At 35.9% G+C, this 22,866-nt stretch overlaps 1 protein-coding gene across 1 annotated transcript; it reads left to right on the forward strand.

The window, feature by feature from the left end:
* The first annotated feature begins 2,099 nt into the window (after positions 1-2,099).
* LOC130409171 (alpha-2,8-sialyltransferase 8E-like) lies at positions 2,100-22,610 on the forward strand. The gene is made up of 7 exons (XM_056732915.1): positions 2,100-2,630; positions 16,293-16,364; positions 16,662-16,751; positions 18,719-18,863; positions 19,555-19,667; positions 20,003-20,083; positions 21,748-22,610. Exons 1-7 carry the CDS (start codon positions 2,530-2,532, stop codon positions 22,208-22,210), a joined length of 1,065 nt encoding a protein of 354 aa, XP_056588893.1. The 5' UTR covers positions 2,100-2,529; the 3' UTR covers positions 22,211-22,610.
* Positions 22,611-22,866: the final 256 nt, after the last annotated feature.

Raw genomic sequence — 22,866 nt, forward strand, 5'->3', positions numbered from 1 at the left:
TAACTTTAGTCTTGTTTAGGTGTAGATAGCCCTTGGCCTGCTGACCAGGAGACTGCATTCATTCATTTATTTATTTATTTATTTAGAAATTAAATGTTATTTATTAGAATGAACTTACTCGTTGTATAAATACCATGCACTGTGCTGTGTTTTAACTTTTCTGTTTTTCCTGTTTGCCCCTGTAAAGCTGCTTTGAAACAATACACATTGTGAAAAGCGCTATATAAATAAACTTGAATTGAATTGAAATTGAATTCCTGTGTCCCTTTACGTTATGTTGTTTAACCCCCTCGTGTGCTTTTGTTTTGTTTTGTCTTGTTATTATTTATTATTAAAGTCTTGCCCTTACCTCCCTGTCTGCACTTGGGCCCTCTGTCTCTCACCTCACCCACCCCGAGAATTCATGACAGAAGAGAAGCTGTTATATTGTATAAGTAAAAAAAGAAATAAACAAAAGACGTCGCCTTTGACACATTACCATAAGAATGCAAAAACTGTGATGAATACTGTTTGTGGAAATTAACTGATCTGTGAGATTATAGAAGAATCTGGTTGAACCTGAACTGGGATGGAATTTAAAATTTAAATAAATAAAAACTATAATCACTTTTTTACACTAGATGCACAAAGGGTGACTAACTTTTTGTTTACTTTTATTAATGATTTAATTACTTCCAATAGTTAATCATAACCCGAAAACTTTTTTTTTTTATAGCAAAACAGGATGCTGACTCACAAGGCTACATCTCTGACGTGAGTCCTATATTTAGAGGTATTGACAGCCCATGAAAGCGCAGTTTAAAGAAAGTGTATAGCTGAGAAGTATTCATTCACAACTTCAAAACACCTTACTCATAAAGGTTAAGAGTTATAAATGTTAGCAAAAGATGAAAAGTGTGCCTTAATATAGTGGATTCATGTTAACCATTTAATACTAAGTTACGAACGTAAGTAACCTGTGAAAATGAAATATACAATAATAAATATTGTATAGTTTGTTATAGTTTAGGTGTAAGCTAACACACCTGTTCCAGCAAACAACCTGTTCAAATTCTTTAGTATTACAAGACCTCCAGGCAGGTGTGGGTTGGAGCTAAAAACCCAGAAGTGGTTTGACACGTGTGATCTACAGAAATGGTATTTTCTTAAGATGATTTTAAACACTTCATATTCATTTTAAATTTCACCACCTATACTAGTATTTACTTTATAAATTTAGCTCACCTCCATAGTTATTTACATTCACAAAATTACAGCAGCAGTTTAGTTGTGATTTGTTATTTTACTGTATGTACGTTTTTGTTTATCAGGAAGGGTTTAGATGCAGTTAATGGCTGGAATACATTACAAAACTTTTTAAAATCTGAACAGATTTTTTTTAAACTAGACATCATACACTTGCAGACTTTTTGAAAGTTTTAAATATAAACACACCAACTGTGTTGGCACAGACTTGGAACTGAAAAATTGTGTAAAAGTCATGTAGTGAAATTTAGCTTTAAGGGAGTGTAATCTGATCTGCCTTTGACTTGTGCTCTTCAACAATGACCTAGGCTTTGCATGTTTTACATTTTTCTTTATGTTCAGTAATCATTCAGATGTAAACCCACTGTGCACCTTGCAACCTACACTTCTTTCTGTATAAAGACAGACCCTAGCAAATCGTGTTAATCTTTAATCTTTATGGCCCACTAATTTCAATGTTCATTTCAAACCAGAAAAATATGTCAAATCATTGGCAAGATAAACCTACAATCACGGCCATGTAAATCTATGTAAATATCTGTAAATCTGATGACAAATAGAAAACTTTAGGACACACAGTAACTAAACAGAGTAATTAATTTTCCATACATGGCTGATTTGCATGTATTAATTGCCACAATATTACAAAAAACACTGACTTCTGTCTTGGTGTGGAGAAATATTTGTAAAAAATGTAGGGCTACTCCTCTAAGTCCCCGGTTGATCACCCTTCTCTACTTCTGATTGGCTGATACTCCTACTGCCTGCTCTCTGATTGGTTCACATTGCAAAAGCCTTACCCCTAACAAGAAACCCCCAACCACATTATAGAGAATTACGGCGTAGAGGGTTGAACAAGGAGAAAAACTAACCGTTTCATATTTTTCGGTCGTATGGAATTCTGAAGTCAGTTAATACGAATCATACGTGAATTTAATGATCATTGTCGTACCTGTTAAGTGTTCGATTTTCAAGCAAATTATCATAATGTTGCGGCGGCGTTAAGGAGAAGCCTATTAGACACTCCTTACGTTACCGTGTTCTTCAGGAAATCCAGCCATGGGTGATTAATTTTGGATTGTATCACCCATCTCAATTCCATACGGACAAGAACAAACAGTAGTGCACGTTTAACACTGGCATAGCTGTTGCGTCGCTCCGCCTATCTTCTTTTCCGGTCGCTCTAGTGATATCCCCTCAACCCTATAAACGGACTCGTAAGTCATAGAAGAAACTCTGCTATTCTGTATCAGTGTCCACCAATTCCTCACTGCAACGTTTCAGATGGACCAGAGGTGTCTTAAACGGTTCTTGGTACTGCTCTCACTTTTAATAACCTTTACAAGTCTATATTTCGTCTACTTCGAAATAAACACGACCACAAGGTAAGAGATAAATTCATTATGTAGCCTATGTCATACTTATTCGTTCAATATTCGGGCAATGTGGTCGATGTAGCACAGAAATAACAGGGAATGAAATGCTTGTCAAATACTTGAAATGACCATCAGTGAGAGCCAGGTGCGTCAGTGAATATTCGGGGCTTAGCCAAGAGATATGTGTCAAAATACACAATACACTGGCTAAGTGGCTTTATTTTCATTATTTTATTTTTTGATTACAGAAAATATCATAGTAGAGAATAAAGTAATTTATAAAGCATCTTTACCCTTTAAAGAGCTCTTAAGGTCCAAAATTGTTACGTGTAACGAGAAGGACTTTTAAGAGACTTAAGAACTTCTGACTTGAGCAGCGGAGAAAATAGACATAACACGAAAAGTGAGAAGAATTGTGGTTTAATGCATGACTGTGTCAATATAACTTTTAAGGTTTATCAGATTTAAAAAAAAAGTGTGTGTTTTTTTGTATGTTCAAATGTTCTCTTAAATAAACTTTAAGGGGTTCTTGAACAGTTGTTTTGATGCTATACAAATTGTAAAAGGGCTATAAAATTAAATGAATGAATGACAATGAGTTAATAAGACACAACACATTAGATAATATAATTCTATTTGAGACACGTTCACATGTCCAAAACAGCGCAGAAATGCCATAGCACCAGAAATAGAACAATAGAACATATTTGTCCACTGACGAAATTAAACTATGCAGCAGAGATGATTTGTTTTTTGTCACAACTGTCACAAACTGATCAAACAAACAATTTCAACACTTACAGAAAAAAGTGTTTTATTTTATTTCATGACAAAATATAACATTCAAAACAGGCCCATAAAGCTTTTTTCTGGACATTTTGTATAAGAAACATAATAACTGTCCATCAAATTAATGCTTCTTCACTATAGATTTTTCTGAAAAAAAGTAGCTGATAAACATGGTGTGACCTAAGGCAAATTCTTTGTGCTATAATAGTTCAGCAGCAGTTGAAAAACTTGCTTAGCAGGAACACTTGTTCCCAGCACACAGAGATACCTCTTTGCTTGTTGTGTTAAAAGAGGATGCTCTTCTGCATGCATCTTCCACCAGATTAGTGGGTTTTCAGAGAGTATGACAGGCTTGACTTCCCTGTTCCTTGCCACTTCCTCTATTGCCATTTCAGTTACAGATTTCTTAGAAGCTGTACCTGCTGTTTTGTATGATGTGCAGACATCTTTGGCTTCTTGCTGCTGTGGGGGCTTCTGTATCTCCCACCTCACCTGGCGTTCTGCTGAACAGAAACATTCTCTTCGACCAAGCACTGTCACTTTCTTGCTGCTTAGAGATAAACCAAATAAAAAATAACATTCAAAATATATTAAGAATATCTGATCACAAAGAAAATAAAATTTGCATGTTCTGATCAAAATAAGCGATAAGCACAGTTTTCATTCTATGTTTACATTCTGTATTTTCATTCAGTCCAGACAAACAATCTCCCTCATCAGTCTTGAAAATGTTCTCTCACAGTCCTCTTCAGACTAAAAGGGAAGGGCCTTAAAACGAGGATCTAATGCCGAAGCTATATACAACGTTTCCTTCAGGCCATCCTATCTGAAGGAGATTCAACACATTTCAATTACTTTTTGTCAAATGCAGTTATACATCCATACACAAAATTCTAATTCACATATTAATTTACTTAAAAGTGCCTGCTGATAACATTGTACTTGTTTATTTTTCATCTGTTGTACATTTATTTAATATATGTAATATATATTTAATTTATATAGGGTCTTTAAAATCAACACTACTACAGAATGAAAAAGATCTATAAACATACCTTGAACTAGGTTGTCACGTATAGTGGGTTTTAAGTCCTTGATGATTGTGGAGTCGCATGGTGCAATTCTCATCTCCTGTAACAGTTGTGCATGCAGAGGACTGTTAAAGTTGGTGTGCACTCTGCAGACATGGCTAGTGTGGCAGCTTTCATGGGTTTCAGAGCCTTCACTTCATCTTCTGCTGTAGCTTTCTCAGTCTCCGACAAAGTGAAGAGATCTTTCTCACTTCTGCAAACTTCAGGTGAGAGCAGCCATGCGCATATGGTTAGCTGCTGCTCTAGCATCTCCAATGCGCTGTTCCATCGCGTTGCAACGTCAGACTCCAGCTTATGTGAGGGTAGATCCTGTAGCTTTTGTTTGACGCCATTTGGTCCGGTGTCGTTTCCCTCGCCATAGTAGAAAAAACGTGATCTCTATATAAGATTAACGTTTGCATATGCACAAGGAGACCTCCGTTACACTTCGATCGATCCGCATGTTTTTAATTGATGAAGTAAAGTTGACGCCATTTGATACTGTTTGTTGCTAAAAGCCAAAGCTTATGAATTCAAATGCACTGAAAGGGGAACCGACCAATCATAACAGCTTGAGGAGTGAAACTCGCTAATATTGTATGGGCGGGACATTTTCACACACACTCTAAGCGGGGAACCAATCACGACAGTCCTGGTCAGATTTACCAATCAGAGCGTTTCGTTAGGTGAGACTTTGAAGAAACCAGAAGAAATCCAGTCGTTTCGTGAGAAGGGAGACATCGGTAGAGGATAGACTTGAAATATGTTAAATATAAAGGGTTTATATTGTTATGTTCTGCAATTTTAAAAAACCTATACCTACAGATGCGTTGTGTGTTTATATGTTTGCATTGCGATCTCATTAGGTGTTGCTGTGTTTCGCTGTATGTGTTGTAAAATCAGCTCAAAATATCTAACATGTATTGAAATCCTCTGACTGGAGTCTGCAGATAAAAAATTGATTCTATACCCATCATCAACTACACAACTTTATTTAGAAAAAGTCTGCGTTGACTGTCCAAAATACAAAATGCACCAACTGACGACTAGCCCAGACAGGAAATCTGGGCAAAAATGTGCATAAACGTTGGTTAGTGTATTTCAGGCTTATCTGGTATTGTAGTAGTCATAATGGTTTACAATAAACATTTTTTTTTCAAATATTCCTTTAATAAATCCCAAGGGGGCACATCAGAAATGGGTCTGTAGTGAAGGCTGAACCAAAAGGCTAAACTTAATTCTGCTCAATATTGAATTCATGCCTTTTAAAATGCAGTAAATATCTGATCTGATCTAACTCTTTTATATTTAAAAAAGAAAAACCACCACCACTAATACTTGTCTGCACCTCTACCCTTTGTACATATCACTGGTTATACTGTACATACCAATGTGAAACCATAGGTGTGATATAGCTTTCCTGTAGCTCAGTGGTATGAGGATTGCGTTAACGTTTTACATTTACCCATTTGGCAGACGCTTTTATCCAAAGCGACTTACATTTCATTATCCTATACATTTTTCCTATACATTTTAACATAGGTATGTGCAAATACCTATGTAAAATGTATAGGATAAAGCAATGTTAGTCGCTTTGGATAAAAGTGTCTGCCAAATGCATAAAATGTAAATGTAAAGAATACAGTTCTTAAAATAAAACATTGAAATATTGCAATACGAGTTAATCTTTTGGCATTACAAACAGCTCTCAATTAATTTATATCCATTTTAAGTGATATTTGCATTATTCTGGTTCTCAAATCTGATTGGCGGAGAGCCATGCAATATTTCACCAGTATCACTTTAGTGTGGGGAAGGAACATGTCAGCATTTATCAGCTTGAACACAATTTGACAGGACTTTCTCCTTCATTCTGTTCAATAAGTATTTTGCCACTAGGAGCTCCTCTGACTGCAACTCAATGTTTTAATGTGGGGCAAGAATCTTGAGGGATTCATCATGGAAAATGTGTCTACTATTCAATTAGCACTTTTAGACTCCGTACACTTAAAAAAAAATCCTTTTTGGTCAATGACCTCATCACCAGTAAGAAACTGGACTTCATGTTTCTAAATGAAACTTGGTTAGATGATGTTGTAGTGCTACAATCCTCAATGAATCTGCCCCCCCCCCCCAAACTTTACTTTTATAAATGTTTGCAGAGCTGTTAGGAAAGGTGGAGGAATAGCTGCTCTATTTAAAGATCTCTTTGACTGCAAGCAAGTTTTACTTGGTGACTACCTGTCCTTTGAATACTTGAGTATTGCTTTAAAAGGTGCACCACGCATTCTGTTTACAATTATTTACAGACCTCCCAAATACTCCCCAGTCTTTGTTGATGATTTTTCAGAACTGCTATCAGCTTTTTCCTCAGAATTTGACTGCTTTGTTATTGCTGGGGATTTTAATATTCATGTATACAAGACGCCCTGCGATGGGTTGGCACTCCATCCAGGGTGTATCCTGCCTTGATGCCCGATGACTCCTGAGATAGGCACAGGCTCCCCGTGACCCGAGGTAGTTCGGATAAGCGGTAAAAAATGGAATGGAATGGAATGTAGACAAGACAGAAAACAACACTGCAAATTAACTTTTAAATGTTTTAAACACTTTTGATCTGATCCAGCATGTGCAAGGTCCCACACACAATCGTGGACACACTCTGGATCTGCTCATTAGCAAAGGTCTAAACATTTCATCCACTATTATTAGAGATGTGGCACTGATCATTTTTGTATTTTCTTTGATATATCAATCAGTCCTGCCTCCAGAGGTGGGTAGAGTAGCCAAAAATTGTACTCAAGTAAAAGTACTGTTACTTCAGAATAATATGACTCAAGTAAAAGTAAAAAGTAGTCATCCAAATAATTACTTGAGTAAGAGTAAAAAAGTGCTTGGTTAAAAAACTACTCAAGTACTGAGTAACTGTTGAGGAATGTCTGATTTATTTTTTAACAAGCATTCAATCAGACAGACAAAAATACAAAATAATAATGTTTAAGCAAATTATAGTTCATCAAATCAATAAAATAAATTAAAATTAATTAATTAATTACAAAATAGCTTAAATTAAAATAATCCAGGTAAATTCAAGTACTTAAAAAATAAATAAATAAACACAAGTAAACACAAATTTCCAAACCTTTATACTTTTTTACCAGGCTTTGCAGACAGAACTAGAACAAGGCAGCCCATAAACTCTCATAAACTGTGTGTGTGAGAGAGAGATAGAGTATGTGTGAGTGTGAGAGAGTGCATGTGAGAGAGAGAGAGAGAGAGAGAGAGAGAGAGAGAGAGAGAGAGAGAGCGAAGGAGAGAGAGAGAGAGAGTGTGGTTTTGTGTGTGTGTGACAAAACATATAGAAACAACTACACAACAGCTTCTTTTGAGTGGACTTAAATTGTTAAAATGTGTGTGTGTGTGTGTCTGAGAGAGAGAGCGTGTGTGTGAGAGAGAGCGTATGTATGTGTGAGAGAGAGAGAGTGTGTGTTTGTTTGTGTGTGTGTGTGGCAAAACATGCAGAAACAAACAACTTCACAACAACTTCTTTTGAGTGAACTTAAATTGTTAAAGTGTGTGTGTGTGTGAGTGAGAGAGAGCGTGTGTGTGTGAGAGAGCATGTGTGTGAGAGAGCGTGTGTGTGTGTGTGTGTGTGTGTGTGAGAGAGAGAGAGAGAGAGAGAGAGATTTTTTTTTTATTTTTCAAACATCTTTATTTAACAAAAATAATTGGTCCGATCATAACACACAACTTTTTAAAAGGAGAGTGTAAAATAAAATTATTTTTCATTGACAGAACACAAAGCTCCTCTATGACACCAATTTCCTTCAAAAATGTGTAAGGAGTCCATAGCTTTGTAGAAAGAAAAATCAATTAAAAGCCTTGATTTTACCATAGCTATAAATACCCATTCAACATTATAATCAACTCCTCGCTCAATCTCTTCTGCTAATGTAGATGGCCATTTTGGCTTTACCCAAAATAAAATTAAGCAATTGACATTCATCTTTTCTTTTTTTAACATATTTAAAGCTCCAGTATGTAATAATTTTGTAATAAAATTTCAGAAAATAACTTGCACAGTGTGATATATTTCCTCCAGTTGTGTACTTACAATATTTCAAAAGTCTCTAAAGATTTTTTATTTCAGAGAAATTCCGATTTTAAATAACTGGCCGTCCCGGAAAAGAAATGTCGCCTCTCAGTGACGCAATGTCCGCTCTATACTTTGTTCCGGTGTAGACCAGAATATCACATGGTCAAATGCGGAAGTGGTTGTTATGGATCACGATTACTCTTTGGCGAGTATTGAAGTGCCAGTAAAACGGAAGCGTCCATATTTGGATACACGCAGACTGTGTGACAAACGGAGGAATAAAACCAGGATAAATATCGGCCAGGTGTTTTCGAGATGGAGAGAGCTGCGCGACAATCTTGGACTTGACAGAGACTCTGCTCTCGCGAGTGTATTGATAGACAGGTAAGCAAATCAATTATTTATTTTAGAACGATTGGTTTGAGCACGTTAAACAACACGGCATTAACCATAAACACGTAACACTGCACAACATTAACCCAACAAATCATTTAACAAATAGCTGTAAGTTGTAACGGGATAATATAGCATAACATTTCACGTTCCTTGCAGTTCATTAATTATGATGACATAAAATAATACGATCAGATATACAGGTAATACAGAAACAAATAAATTACCTCATCCGTGATCATGATTCGTTTATCCAATTTAGATACATCGCTATGGCGAAAACGCATTTAAAACGACATCTCCCATCGTCACCTGCTTCATAGCGTCATCAAGCTTCGCCTTTGTTATTGTTGGAAATGCGCCCTCTTGTGGTCAAATACCAAGGTTACATACTGCAGCTTTAAAACCCAAGATAATAGTTTGCATAGAAAAATCTTCATTAAAACATTTAAATAGGTTTTGCAAACCATCAAATAACGGCTTAAGCCTTGTACAATGTAAAAAGGTATGAAAAACAGTCTCTCTTTGAAGACAAAAAGGACATCCATTACTTACATCTGGATTTAAAACAGAAATAAAAGCATTAACGGCGATAATACCATGCAGAATATGCCATTGTAGATCTCCAGCTCTTTTAGTTAACGGTGGCTTGTACAGTGCTCTCCACTCCGGTCTAATATTATTACTCAATTTAAAAACAGTATGCCACGGTGTGTCAACCCTATCATGTAGTCCCTTTTTATTAAGAGATTTTACACAAGCTTTATACAGCGTTTTCCCATTGCTTTCGTCCAAATCCATATCTGACACATTTCCAGATTCCAAGGAAAAAAAAATTGTGCAATCGCCAAAGTTTTGTGAAAGAACCAGATTAGGAAACTGGTCATTCTCATTAGGGATGAATTCCCCTTCATCGTAACCTTGAAGCATTTTTAATTCTTCTATTGTTAACGCAGATTGTAATTTCTTTAGTACTTGTGTAACAATTCGATTTCACTCCTAACCGAACACCTACATCATCGGCATTTCCAAAACTTGGGCCAGCCACTTTGACTAAACATCCAACAGTTAAAATCTAAGCTTTAATTAAAGCTGCAGTCATTGTCCCATATGCACCCAAACAGTCCAAACGTGATCCATAGATCAAGGGTTCCTTCAACAGCCGGAATAGAATTGAACAAGTTCTCTTTTACTCAGTGATGTCACTATTAAGCTTCAACAGTAGTTGGCTCTCAAGGTTCTTGCTGTGAAGTTGTGATCGTTTAGCAGTGAACAGGAGTCCTGCATGACTGAAAAGTCTCTCACAGGCTGCAGATGCAGGAAGACCTGTGTTGAGTTTGAGTGACAGGCTTCTTGATGTGAGGAAAGGAGTGGAGTAGATCCATACCTGCAGGGGACATACATGAAAGGTACCTCTCCAGCACAACATACTAAAGCATTGCAATGCAAACGCAGCCTGCTTCAGAGCTAAAGCGGGACTACAGATTAAGTGTCCTTAAAGAACCCACGTATCTAACAGTAGTTCTGCATTATATTAATTAATTTGAACGCGAGTTTTATTTATTTTTATACCGTGTAAGTTATTCTCTGTGTAAGTTAAATGTATGCACCGAACCGTGACGCCCATACCATTTCGGTTCAATACAAATACATGTACCGTTCCACACATAATATATATAGGAAATGTTTAAAACATATGTTACCTAAAAGACAAACATTTGTCTATCCACAGCAAAAAAAAAAACGATTTTAGAACACTTACCGCTACATATTTCCTCAAGTTAGATGTTGAGTTTTTTAATGCTGAAATGTCCGTTTGTTTTGGGAGACACAGAAGACACCGCATAATGTAGCTGCTGTTTCGCACTTTTACTAAGGCTGCGCAACTACGTTTGATTGGTGAAACACAGTCACATGGTAGAACCTTTGGCAGAAGTCTCACTCTCTGTCAAAATAAAACAATGACGCGTAGAATATCAAAGAGGTCGAAAGAAAAGTAACGAGCTTATTGTAGCCTAATGTTGCGGAGTAAGAGTACAGTTTCTTCTTCACAAATCTACTCAAGTAAAAGTAAAAAGTATAGTGATTTAAAACTACTCCTAGAAGTATATTTTTTTCAAAAACTTACTCAAGTAAATGTAACGGAGTAAATGTAACTCGTTACTACCCACCTCTGCAGACAGACCTGTCTCTATAAAAAAGAGATTCATAAATGAGAACACCAGTGAGCTATTTATGAATGCTATGTCTTTGTCACCGAGTATATCTGCAGACTCTATGGATGTTCTCCTCGATAGCTTTAACGCAAAAGTCAAAAATGCTATCGATGCCAAGTACAAAGTATGAAAAGAACATGCAGAAAAGCATAGCGTATGTGGCGAAAAACCAAACTTGAAGTTCACTATAACATGTATAAAGACTAGAACAAAAGCTAGACAAACTTTTTTCTCTAACATTATAAACTCCAAAATAAATAACACTCGCACCCTTTTTGCTACTGTAGAGAGACTAACAAATACCCCTAGTCAAGTTCCAAGGGAAATGCTGTCTGATGACAAATGCAATGAGTTTGCAACTTTTTTCCTTCAAAAGATCATTAATATCAGAATGGAAATCGCCAAAGCTCCATGCGGCAGTCAGGTCAGTCTGACTTCAGTACATCAGAAATTAGTTACTTTGTCTGAATTTCAGACAAATTGATCTCAAAACCCTGGAGGAAACTGTACAGCATCTTAAGGCATCAACTTGCAGCCTTGACACACTTCCCACATCCTTTTTCAAAAGAGTGTTAAACTGTGTCAGGAACTCTGGTGTGAGACAAGGCGTGAGAACCCAAGTGCAGGCAGACGACAAGGCGGATGAAGGGGTTAACAAATGTATTTATTAAACAAAGACAAAAAGGCAAAACAAAACCCACTATGGGGAAAACAAGACTGGGTAAACTAAAACAACACAAGAACACGGACAAACTCAACTAAGAAAACAAAGACTTGACACAATAAACTAACACTTACTAAGACACGTTGGAAACAGGAAACAGGAAACAGGAAACAGGAAACAGGAAACAGGAAACAGGAAACAGGAAACAGGAAACAGGAAACAGGAAACAGGAAACAGGAACAACAACTTGGCATAACATTAGCAGGAACGAGTACAAGTACATGTACCTCAAACAATGCACGAGCAACGAGAAAAAGAAACATGAGGACTCTTTATAGGGAAGGTAATTAACACAAACTAGGAAACAGGAGGGTTGGGCAATGACGCGACTTCAGGAGAGTATGGAAGACCGCAAGGGTCAAAAATATCTCTCCTCACATGAAACAGAGGATTCTGTATGATTCCACCTCTAAACCAAGAAATACCTGACAAGGAGAGGTGGAACCATGACAAAACTGTTTGGAAGCAGATCTCCTAAAAATAGTTAATACCTCACTGCTCTCAGGAACTTTCCCAGAGTCCCTAAAAAATGCTGTTGTCAAACCTCTACTAAAAAAGGGCAATCTAGACAAAACCTTACTGTCTAACTACAGATCAATATCAAATCTTCCTTTTATAGGCAAGATAATTGAAAAGGTTTTCTTCAATCAGCTGACCAAATTCTTGAACTTAAATGGCTACCTGGACAATTATCAGTCTGGCTTCCGTCTGCATCATAGCACAGAGACAGTGCTCATAAAGATAATTAATGATATTCGATTGACTTCTGATTCAGGCAAAATATCAGTTCTGGTTTTACTAGATCTCAGTGCTGCTTTTGACACGGTAGATCACAACATACTCCTACATAGGATGGAAAACTGGGTAGGGCTTTCTGGATTGGTATTTAAATGGTTTGGGTCATACCTTAAAGGGAGAGGTTACTATGTGAATATAGGCAACCATAAATCTGACTGGACACCCATGACCTGTGGTGTTCCACAGGGCTCAATTCTTGCTCCGCTCCTCTTCAATTTGTATATGCTCCCACTTGGCCAAATAATCAAAAAGTACCAAATTGCCTACCACAGCTATGCAGATGACACTCAGATCTACCTAGCCCTCTCACCCAATGACTACATGCCTATTGACTCTCTTTGCTAATGCATTGATGAAATTAACAGCTGGATGTGTCAAAACTTCCTTCAGTTAAATAAAAACAAAACTGAAGTCATTGTTTTTGGTAACAAGGATGAAACTAACAAGTCAAATACATACCTTGACTTAAGAGGTCTAAAGACACAAAGTAAGGTAAAAAATCTGGAGGTCATTTTAGAGTCTGACCTAAGTTTCAGCAGTCATGTCAGAGCAATAAGCAGATCAGCCTACTACCATCTCAGAAACATAGCCAGAATCAGATGTTTTGTCTCAAGCCAAGATTTAGAGAAAATAGTTCATGCATTCATCACCAGCAGGGTGGATTACTGTAATGGACTCCTTACAGGTCTTCCCAAAAAGACCATCAGACTGCTGCAGCTCATACAGAACGCTGCTGCCAGGATTCTGACCAGAACCAAAAAATCTGAGCATATCACTCCAATCCTCAGGTCCTTACACTGGTTACCAGTTACTTTTAGAATCAACTTCAAAGTATTATTAATTGTCTATAAATGTACTTAATGGTCTAGGACCTAAATACATCTCAGATATGCTCATTGAATATAAACCAAACAGACTTCTCAGATCATCAGGATCAAGTCAGTTAGAGATAACAAGGGTTCACTCAAAACAGGGCGAGTCAGCGTTTAGTCAGTACGCCACCCTTAGCTGGAATCTGCTTCCAGAAGATATCAGACATTCACCAACAGTATAGCTACTTTTAAATCCAGATTAAAAACACACTTGTTTAGCTGTGCATTCACAACCTGAGCACTTGCTGGTTAACATCAACTGCACTTTTATTTCTAGGCTGGGGTAGTATGTGTACGAGTCATAATAATGGGTTCTAATGTGTTTCTAATGTTTTTTTGTGTGGGGTTGCGCCTGCCGCGTCCGGTGTAGCCACAGTGCCACAGAGTTATTTAGGCAAAGGTTCTTTAAAGAACCCTCTCTTTCTTGCCTTTTTATTATCTAAAGAACCTTCTTTCATCACAAATAACTTTTTGTGAAACAGAAAGGTTCTTTAGATGTTAAAGGTGCTTTGTGGAACCAGTTAGACGAAAAAGGTAATTCTATGGCATCGAATAACCTTTGAAGCACCTTTATTTTGAAGAGTGTTGTGTGAAGTGATTAAAAAAAGAAGACAAAAGACCCCTGATTTACAGTATATTGTAACACTCCCATTGGTCCTTAGTCTTGTTTTCCTCGTTTTGTCCCAATGATGTCTTTTTCCCTCGCTCCCTCACGAGTCCCTCATTGAATTTTGCACCTGCACCCCATCATCTAGTTCATCCCCAGCACCTGTTTAGCCCTTTTTATCTGTTCTATTTAAGTTCTCCCCTTAGTTCAGTTTATTGTCATTTATTATTTTTGTCATTTTTTACGTTTTCCGAGTTTCCGAACCGATTTTACCATTTAAACAAAGAAAAAGTCTGTTCATTCAACTTTTATTCATAATTTGTTTGTTCTTTATTCCTTTAGTTTTCTCTCTTTGAGAAGATGTTCAAAGTTTACAGAATGATAACTCAACCTCTGTTCTGTGCTTAAAATTTAAAGAGAGACAGTACACCTTAAATTGAAATCACCATTAAATTTTTTTATGTTTTATAACATTTTATCTATGCCTTAATTATGTTGTATATGGAATAGATGTATACTAGATGCAATATTTGTGTACATCCTTTATGACCTGTAAGTAAAAGCAAACAAATCAGTATAAAAGGAACAGAATACAATACATTTCGGAATTATGCGCGTTTGGGTTGAATAGGTGCATGTGCCTATACTTTAACCGCTTCTGAGGGTAGTGAGGGTCTCAAGTCACTGGCACTGTTATTTTTGGGGTCGGGGATGAAAAGTTTGGGAACCCCTGCTCTAGAAAACACAGAACCGGTGATCCGTGAGGTGCATCATGGGGATGCATTGGAGCAAGCTCTAAATTACAGCGTTGTATCCCAAGCGTGTCCGTTAGCGCCAGTCCCAGCCCCGATTTGATAAAACCCTTCACAAACTCCAGCAGATTACTTCCATGATCTGAATTGCAATCTTCTTCACAATTTTGAAATGCCAGATATGACTGAGTGGACTTTTTTATTTGCACAAAGGGCAAAGACATTAACATGTCCCCATCAAGATAAAAGTACAGAAGTGATTTTATGTCCATAGAAACTGTACTTTACGGTTTCAACTAAGTTTTTGGAGAATGAAATGTCAAAATTTGGTTGAATTAATTATTAATTATTGAATTAATTAACATTGTCATTCTGTGTAACGCATGTACAAATTCAAACAACATGCTTATTCTGACTTGTACATATTTAAATATATACAAGAATAAGGGAGCAGGTTACATTTAATTGTGCGTAAATAGGAGTATAAAATCCTTATTATTGACAAAAAGGCAACGTTCATAGGATGGTGGCAAACTTAAAAAAAATTAAATGACATTTTCATTTTACAGTCTACTGTAAATCGGGGGACAATGTATGACATTTATTTTTTTACTTTTTTAAATAATCACTAGATTGCATTAGGAGTAAGTCAAAATGTGAATTAATCCCTGATTAACTTGATTTAAAATTATAAAATTGTTCAAATATTCAAATAGTCTTACAAATTACTTTAATTAACATATTTTTTTAGCTATTAACAGAATTACACATATTCCAAACATCTGCATACATGTTAAGTGTGCATCATTGTCTTATGTGCTGTCGATGGCATCAAACTGCATCTTTACCTTCACAGCCCCAGTTACATCTTTCCATCGTTTGTTCTTATCTTGTTTTTCGACTGCTCTGATGCACCTGTTACTTATAACTATGTTTTGGGAGTTTTGTCGCCTGCTTGTCCTGAGCTACTTACTTTTCTGAACAAGAACATGACAAACATGTTTAAACATTATAAGTTAACCATATGCACAGTGGAGTGTTTGTGTTTTTTTGTGAGGAAAAAAGTACCTTGTTTTGTACTTCAATAGATGGCAATTTATACGATTACTTTATAAAGAAGATTGTGGAAATCTTAAAGATCGATCATGATATAAAATTGTCAGATTTTCCGCCCCCTATACACCCAATATTTAGTCAAAATTGTGCCAGGATGCTGCATGTTGTAGGGTAAATTGTATAATTGTGTAATGGTTTTTAATTGGTATAATGGTCCTATTCTTTCCTTTATTACTGAAAAATACTGTAGATGTACTTCTGCAGTGAAATACATAAATTTTATGTTTTTATTTTGCAGAGTGTTATATGGCATCCCACAAGTGCACTGCATGGAGCTCCGTCAAAAGTTTTCCGTCATCGCTTCAGATAGGTTTGTGCAATAATACAATAATATGGACATATACACTATATGGACAAAAGTATAGCAACAGTTTGTGCCGGGCCCTTTTCTATTCCAACATGATAATGCCCCTATTTATAAAGCAATATTCTACTTGTTTTAAAAACTGGTCTGCATAAAGCCAAGAGCTACACCCAGCTGAAAATCTTTGTGCCGAACATTCATAAGGGGGAATCCATTGACGAAGAATTATTTCAGATAAAAGCTTATTCATGAAACAAAAGAAAACAAACAAAAGACAGTTAATATATGTCTCTACTGTCTCAGCAACTTTGATATCATGAACTTCACTGAGGATCTTTCATTATTGATGAGATGTCCACCTGTGTCCAACATCACCATTAAAGAGTTACACAGGTTTGTTTTACACCTTACACCTTGTTCCCACAGCATAAAACTGATCAACAATCAAACAAATTATTTTAAAGTTATTATAGTTTTGATTTTTTTTTTAGTTTTATTTAGATTTTAAATTAGATTTTTAGGCTTTTTGTTAATTTTAGTTCAATGCTTTAACAATTTTGCTATATACTTCTGTCATTTAAGAATTTATTGGTTTATTTTTAATGTTGCCATAAGATTAACTCATCTTTTAAGTTTTTTTAATTATAATAATTTTACTTAAACTTTTCAAACAACATTTCAAATTTTAGGTCAATATTTGATTTGATTTCAATGAACAGGAACGCAAACTAACTAACCTCAAGCGTCACATTTAGCCACGCAAAACACATAACCTGTCAGATTAACCTGTGAGAGATATATACAGTATATATATTTTGCTTAATATTCAAAAGTTGCACTATTCAACAAGCTAACGTTAACTAGCTAAGTAACATTCTAATCGCTAACATAGCAGATTCATGGAAAAATACATCGGTAATCAGCATTTTTTTTGCCACAACTAATTTATTAATGTATCAGCATACATTATATACATTTAAAATAATCACTTAGTTTAAAATGAATAAAATAGCCTTCTTAGTGGAGACTTTCTTTCAACAACCACTGCTGAACTGAGCCGCATACATGTGTGTACTAGCGTGGGTGAGATGAACGGGGAAAGCAGGCAGTTGGCCAAATGACTGTGAGGCAGTGGAGGGTGAACTCAACTGTTTCTAAACTTAAAATATTTTTTTGCGTTTGTATTTTTTTTATAATTACACAATTAGTTTAGGTATACATTAATATATTAAGCACAATAGACAGTGTGATTTTTAAGGATTTGGGGGGGACAAACCTCGGATGAAGGGGAACGTGTCCCCCGTCCCCCGGGATTTACGCCCCTGTGTTTGAGTGCAGCTATCGTCAAACACACTAAAACTCCAAAGTCTACCCGGCAACTGGTCAAAATAAAAGTCCCATTAACTTGAATACTTCGACGAAAAAATACTGTAGAATTTGCTAAAGGAAATTGTAGCACCCTTAAAGTAAATGGATAAAATGAGGTAAACTCTGTAGTATACTATAGTAAAGTATCTAGGATTTTTTCTGCAGTTTACTATGGTAGCATATAGTATACTAAAAAAATTTATGTGGACAAATATACCTCTATTGCATAGAAAAAAATGAAATACACAGACTTATTAAACAAATTTATGTAAACTAAAAACGATATTGCCCTAATTTATCCATCTGTGTAAAACATTATTGTCATGTCACAGTTACCTGCCTATTCATGTGATTTTTTTATTGTCGAAAACAGACGTTTTATACTTGTGCTACAACTGTTCGGCCTCTGTAGCACCAGTGTACAGCTCAGACACTAATAATAATTACTGCTTGCCTCTCTCTTTCTTTCCGCATGCTCCTTCTCCCGCTGTCCTTGGTTGACATGTGGGTGTGCTCTTTTTTCTCGCTCTGGCAAATTAACTCGTGGGCGTGCTTTTTTGGGAGAATTGTGGAATAAGGGACTAAGAAAAGTTGTTACGAAACAGATTTTGATGAAATCTTCCGAAACCTATACGAATGCTGGGGCAGTGTAACAAGCACAGAAATACTACATCATATGTCTGACTCGTTTTTTGACAAGTTGACCATGTCAAGCATAAGAAGACAGCAAGTTTAACATTGATAGAATGCATGAAACGCAGTCTCACATCCCCTTTAATTTTCAGTGTATTCAAGATTATTTGAATTATTTGACTATTTCCCCAAGACACAGACAGGTACTCATAGAATTTGTCCCCCAGTGTTCTTCATTTCTTTGGACTTTTTTATTTAGTATCATGTTGCATAATGTTAGCCAACACTAGTAAGTTAAACAATACAAAAAACAGTATTGTGTATATAAATTTACTCACTCGTTTTGACTGTATTTACAGAGTCAGACTGCGTAGCTGTTGTAACGCAACAGGTGTTTTATACTTCACGAAGCAGAATACAGCTGTCAATGACAGTATTCCTTATGAGACTAACTCAAAACGGAGCTACAAAGTAAACACTGAAGTTCACGACATGCTGCCTGAGGTATGAGGTCTGTGTTTGTGTGCATGACAACTTTATCTGTTTTTAAGGATAAATATTGTTAACAAATATAAGTTTAAGTTTAGATGTTTAAGGAAACATAAGGAATTTATAAAGGACTTTATACTAACTAAATTAACAAAAGTTAATCAAAGGATATAAACATTTAGCTTATGACTGATTAAAAAAAGTAATCATCCCTGGTGTAGTAAGATTGAGTTTATGCTTTACAAAATAAGATAGTAATATACAAAATAAGCCACATTCCAGAAAGCAAAACAATAACAAAAGAACAAACAATAAATTATTTTGGTAACACTTTACAATAAGGTTGGATTTGTTATTCTTTTTTTATTTAAGTTAATGTCAATACAGTTAATCAAGTTAGTTCATGGTGCTTTTATGTTAAAAATGTATTAGTAAATGTTAAAATTAACATGAACTAAAACTGAAAAATTAATACTTCTGTACCATTTATTAATCTGCATTACCTAATTGTTTACCAATACAGCCCTTATTGTATAGTGTTACCAAGATACCTATTTCACCATCACTTAGTTGATTGGTAAGAAATATTTAAACTTTTAGTTGTCTTATCTTGTTCTACAGGTTGAACAAAAAATTTGTGTACAGTTGTTAAACATGGCCTGTGCAGTTCTGAAGGTTGAATATCTGTTTTTCTATTCTTTTAAAGGTGTTTCCATGGAGTAAGCGTCCTCTCAGTCATTGTGCTGTGGTGGGCAGTGGAGGGATTCTGAAGAACAGTAGTTGTGGAAGAGAGATTGACAGTGCAGACTATGTCATCAGGTTAAAATATTTCCCATGATGCCACATTATTGTTCATGCTGTGCAAAACCTTCCATAGAACAGAGGCTTTATCCACTAGAGCAGGAAAAATATATATAGGTAATACGGTATGTTTTGTAATAATGTTCTGTTTGATCTTGAGGAAAGAAGACAGAAAAAGATTATAGTGTGGCATATTAGGGCAAGTGAAGATTCTGTATTTTTTATGAGCTTAATGTTCTTGGGTGTGCATGACAAATTCATCCCTCTTCCTATAAAAAGTGTTTACTTAAGCTACGATATACAGTATATACTGTTTATAAATTTTTCTATTTATCTTGCTATTGTTTCCGCAGGTTTAACATGGCTCCCATTAATAACAGTGATGTTGGGTTAAAGACTGATCTGCTCACTGTTAATCCCAGTCAGCTCACACGGTGAGAATTCAATTGCACTGTTTTTTAGGCCTGTCACGACAGTCAATTAATTGACTTGTTGCGCGATATATATACTTGACGTCGGTAGCTTTTGGAGATGCAATATATCGCATTTTATCCGATCGTGCTGTCTCTGTTAGCTTTGCCCATGCAGTGTCTGTGTGTCAAAAGCAGGGCTCGCGAGCGCACACATAGAATCCCAGGGGCGTGCACAGTCACACACATGGACCGGACTGCGGCAGGTGGAAATACGTTACTCAAGGAGTTTTTTCTGATGAATGAAGCCAGTTTGGAATAGTAATCCATTTAGCGTCAAAACCACAATCCTCCCGCTCCGATATGAATACAAAAGAGCGTGTGATCGAGACATACTTTTTGAATGTGGAGGTAATGAAACAGCAACACAACTTACCTAAAACAGTTATCTAAAACAAATGCCGCATTTGTTGGTAACTTTGCAAAGGGGAAACCACACTAAATTGGTCCATTGGCAATTGTATTTTAAATGTCCACGTTATGAGATAGGCTACAGCTGCTCTATCCAGAATTCACATATCAAGGGCTCTGCTCTTCAAAAGGAGTAAATCTAAATTTTTCCTAAACGTATTCATAGAACAGCAATGTTATCATTACGTAATCAGTAGCATAAAATGGCAATAATATCGACTATTATTTCTGATGCAATATGATCTGATGGCGACAGACCTACTGTTTTTAAGAGTAAATGTAAAATAATTTATTTAAAATTTGCATAGAGATATGCAGATACTCAAAGCCTGAATTAAATATTTAAATTGGTTAATTTATACTGAAGAAATTTTCCAACAGAGCGATTCAGTTAGCCAATTTCATGCAACTCAGTTTGTGAAAGCGGATTTAAGAGAGCAGAAGATAAAATGAGTGAGGAGCAGTTTACACAAGATACATTCTTACATTCAGAGGCAGCTGGATGATAGTAAGTGTTGCAAGAAAAAACATACTGAATAACTAATAATAACTGATAAGACTCTGAGTGAACAAACATTTTGCTGTGTACGTCACCATCAATGCCATTAATTGTGCGTCATCAAACTCTTATTCTTGGATATTCTCTCCGGTCAACATCCTTGTTCCTGACAGTGATCATAATTTAGGATTAGGTGTTTTGTGGCTTGTACATATTTTATATCAACTTCATGTTTGCCTTTAGTTTAAGAAGTAGGTTATGATTATGCTGAGGGTTTAGCGATAAAATATGGATATAGTTATAATAGTCGAAAAGTGTATTATACATTTAAATGATTTCTATAAAGTATTACTACTAAGTAGTAATGTAGAAACATCAAACAAAATTATATTTTAAGATACATTTTATTAATGAGTACAGTTTTAGGTTTTGGGTTACAACTTATTTTTTTCGTAATAACTTTTTATTGTTGACCCAGGAACATTACATACTGGATTTAACAAAATCAGAAAACTGTAGAATAACTGGACACGACATTTAAAGATATCCATCTGCATGCGTACAAATACCAACATATATAATCATATGCAGAAATGTTCCCTTAGTTTTACATTTGTGATTAATTTAATAACTGTTAACTGATTAGCATATCATTTAGTTAAAATAAAAAATTGCTTAAGATTATCTTCTTATGTGTTTATTATTTGTGTCTCTACAGCTTTAAAATTGCGAAACTTGGTCCAGATCTATTAGTGCAGCGTTTGAATGTGTACGGTAACTCATCAATCATCATTCCAGCATTTTCATATTCATACAATACTCAGCTGGCCATCAACACGCTCAAAGTGCTGCGGCCAATCATACCTCACCAGCAAATCGTCTTCTTTTCACCAAACTACCTTAAGAAATTGGCTGGTCTCTGGAAGGGGCGTGGCCTGAAAGTGACCCGCCTCTCCACAGGTTTTATGTTAATTAACGTGGCACTAGAGCTGTGCGATCACGTGCATGTTTATGGATTTTGGCCATTTGACATCAATCTGCAACAGCAAGAGGTTCCACATCATTATTATGACAATGTTGGACCAAAACGTGGCGTTCACTCCATGCCAAAAGAGTTTCTTAACTTGCTGCAGCTCCACAGCCAGGGGGCGCTGACACTGCACATACAGCCCTGCTCATAACTGAAGATCTTGTGTGTGTTGCTCATCTGGCGATTGCTCATGATCTTGGATTGTTCGGCTCTTCGATGCTCATCCTGGACTTTTTGTTTTAGCAACAGGTCCGTTTGCTAAAACCTGCTTGGGAGCTGGATTGTTTAATGTAAACAGGATTAGAATGCAACCATGTCAAGTCGGCTTCATTCATACAAAAGCAACTTGTTTTGCGCAAGGCACAGGATTAATAAAAAGAGCTTTGCGAATTTAACATGTAATTAAAGCAATGTTTTGCTTTAAGAACAATATTTATTGTTATTTAATATATTAAGAACAATTTGTGTTTTTATTAAGTGTGAAAAGTCTGCGATGAGGACAGAAATGAATGAATGAATAAATAAATAAAATATATATTTTTTCAAGTGAAGGAGATTTTTGCCATATTAATTTGTTGGACCTTCATATTAAATATATAAAAAAGCTCAGACCCATATATGTTAACATGATGCAGGGATATTTTCTTTTAAATGCAGTCTGTCCTGCCATTTTCAAATTTGTTGTATTACAGTCTCTCAAGACCCATCTTGTTATGCTGTTTTTTCTACCAATAAATAAAAAATAAAAAGGGAACAAGAGATTCTACAGTCATGATCATGTCAATGAGCATTGTAAGTATCTTGATT

The sequence above is a fragment of the Triplophysa dalaica genome, chromosome 20, assembly GCF_015846415.1.
Source record: "Triplophysa dalaica isolate WHDGS20190420 chromosome 20, ASM1584641v1, whole genome shotgun sequence".
NCBI classification, from domain to species: domain Eukaryota; kingdom Metazoa; phylum Chordata; class Actinopteri; order Cypriniformes; family Nemacheilidae; genus Triplophysa; species Triplophysa dalaica.

Excerpts from the sequence above, each read along its gene's own strand:
- LOC130409171 (XM_056732915.1), top strand. The coding sequence starts at position 2,530 with ATGGACCAGAGGTGTCTTAAACGGTTCTTGGTACTGCTCTCACTTTTA. Across the intron at positions 16,752-18,718 it reads ACCATTAAAGAGTTACACAG|AGTCAGACTGCGTAGCTGTT; the intron begins GTTTGTTTTACA and ends CTGTATTTACAG. Across the intron at positions 18,864-19,554 it reads TTCACGACATGCTGCCTGAG|GTGTTTCCATGGAGTAAGCG; the intron begins GTATGAGGTCTG and ends ATTCTTTTAAAG.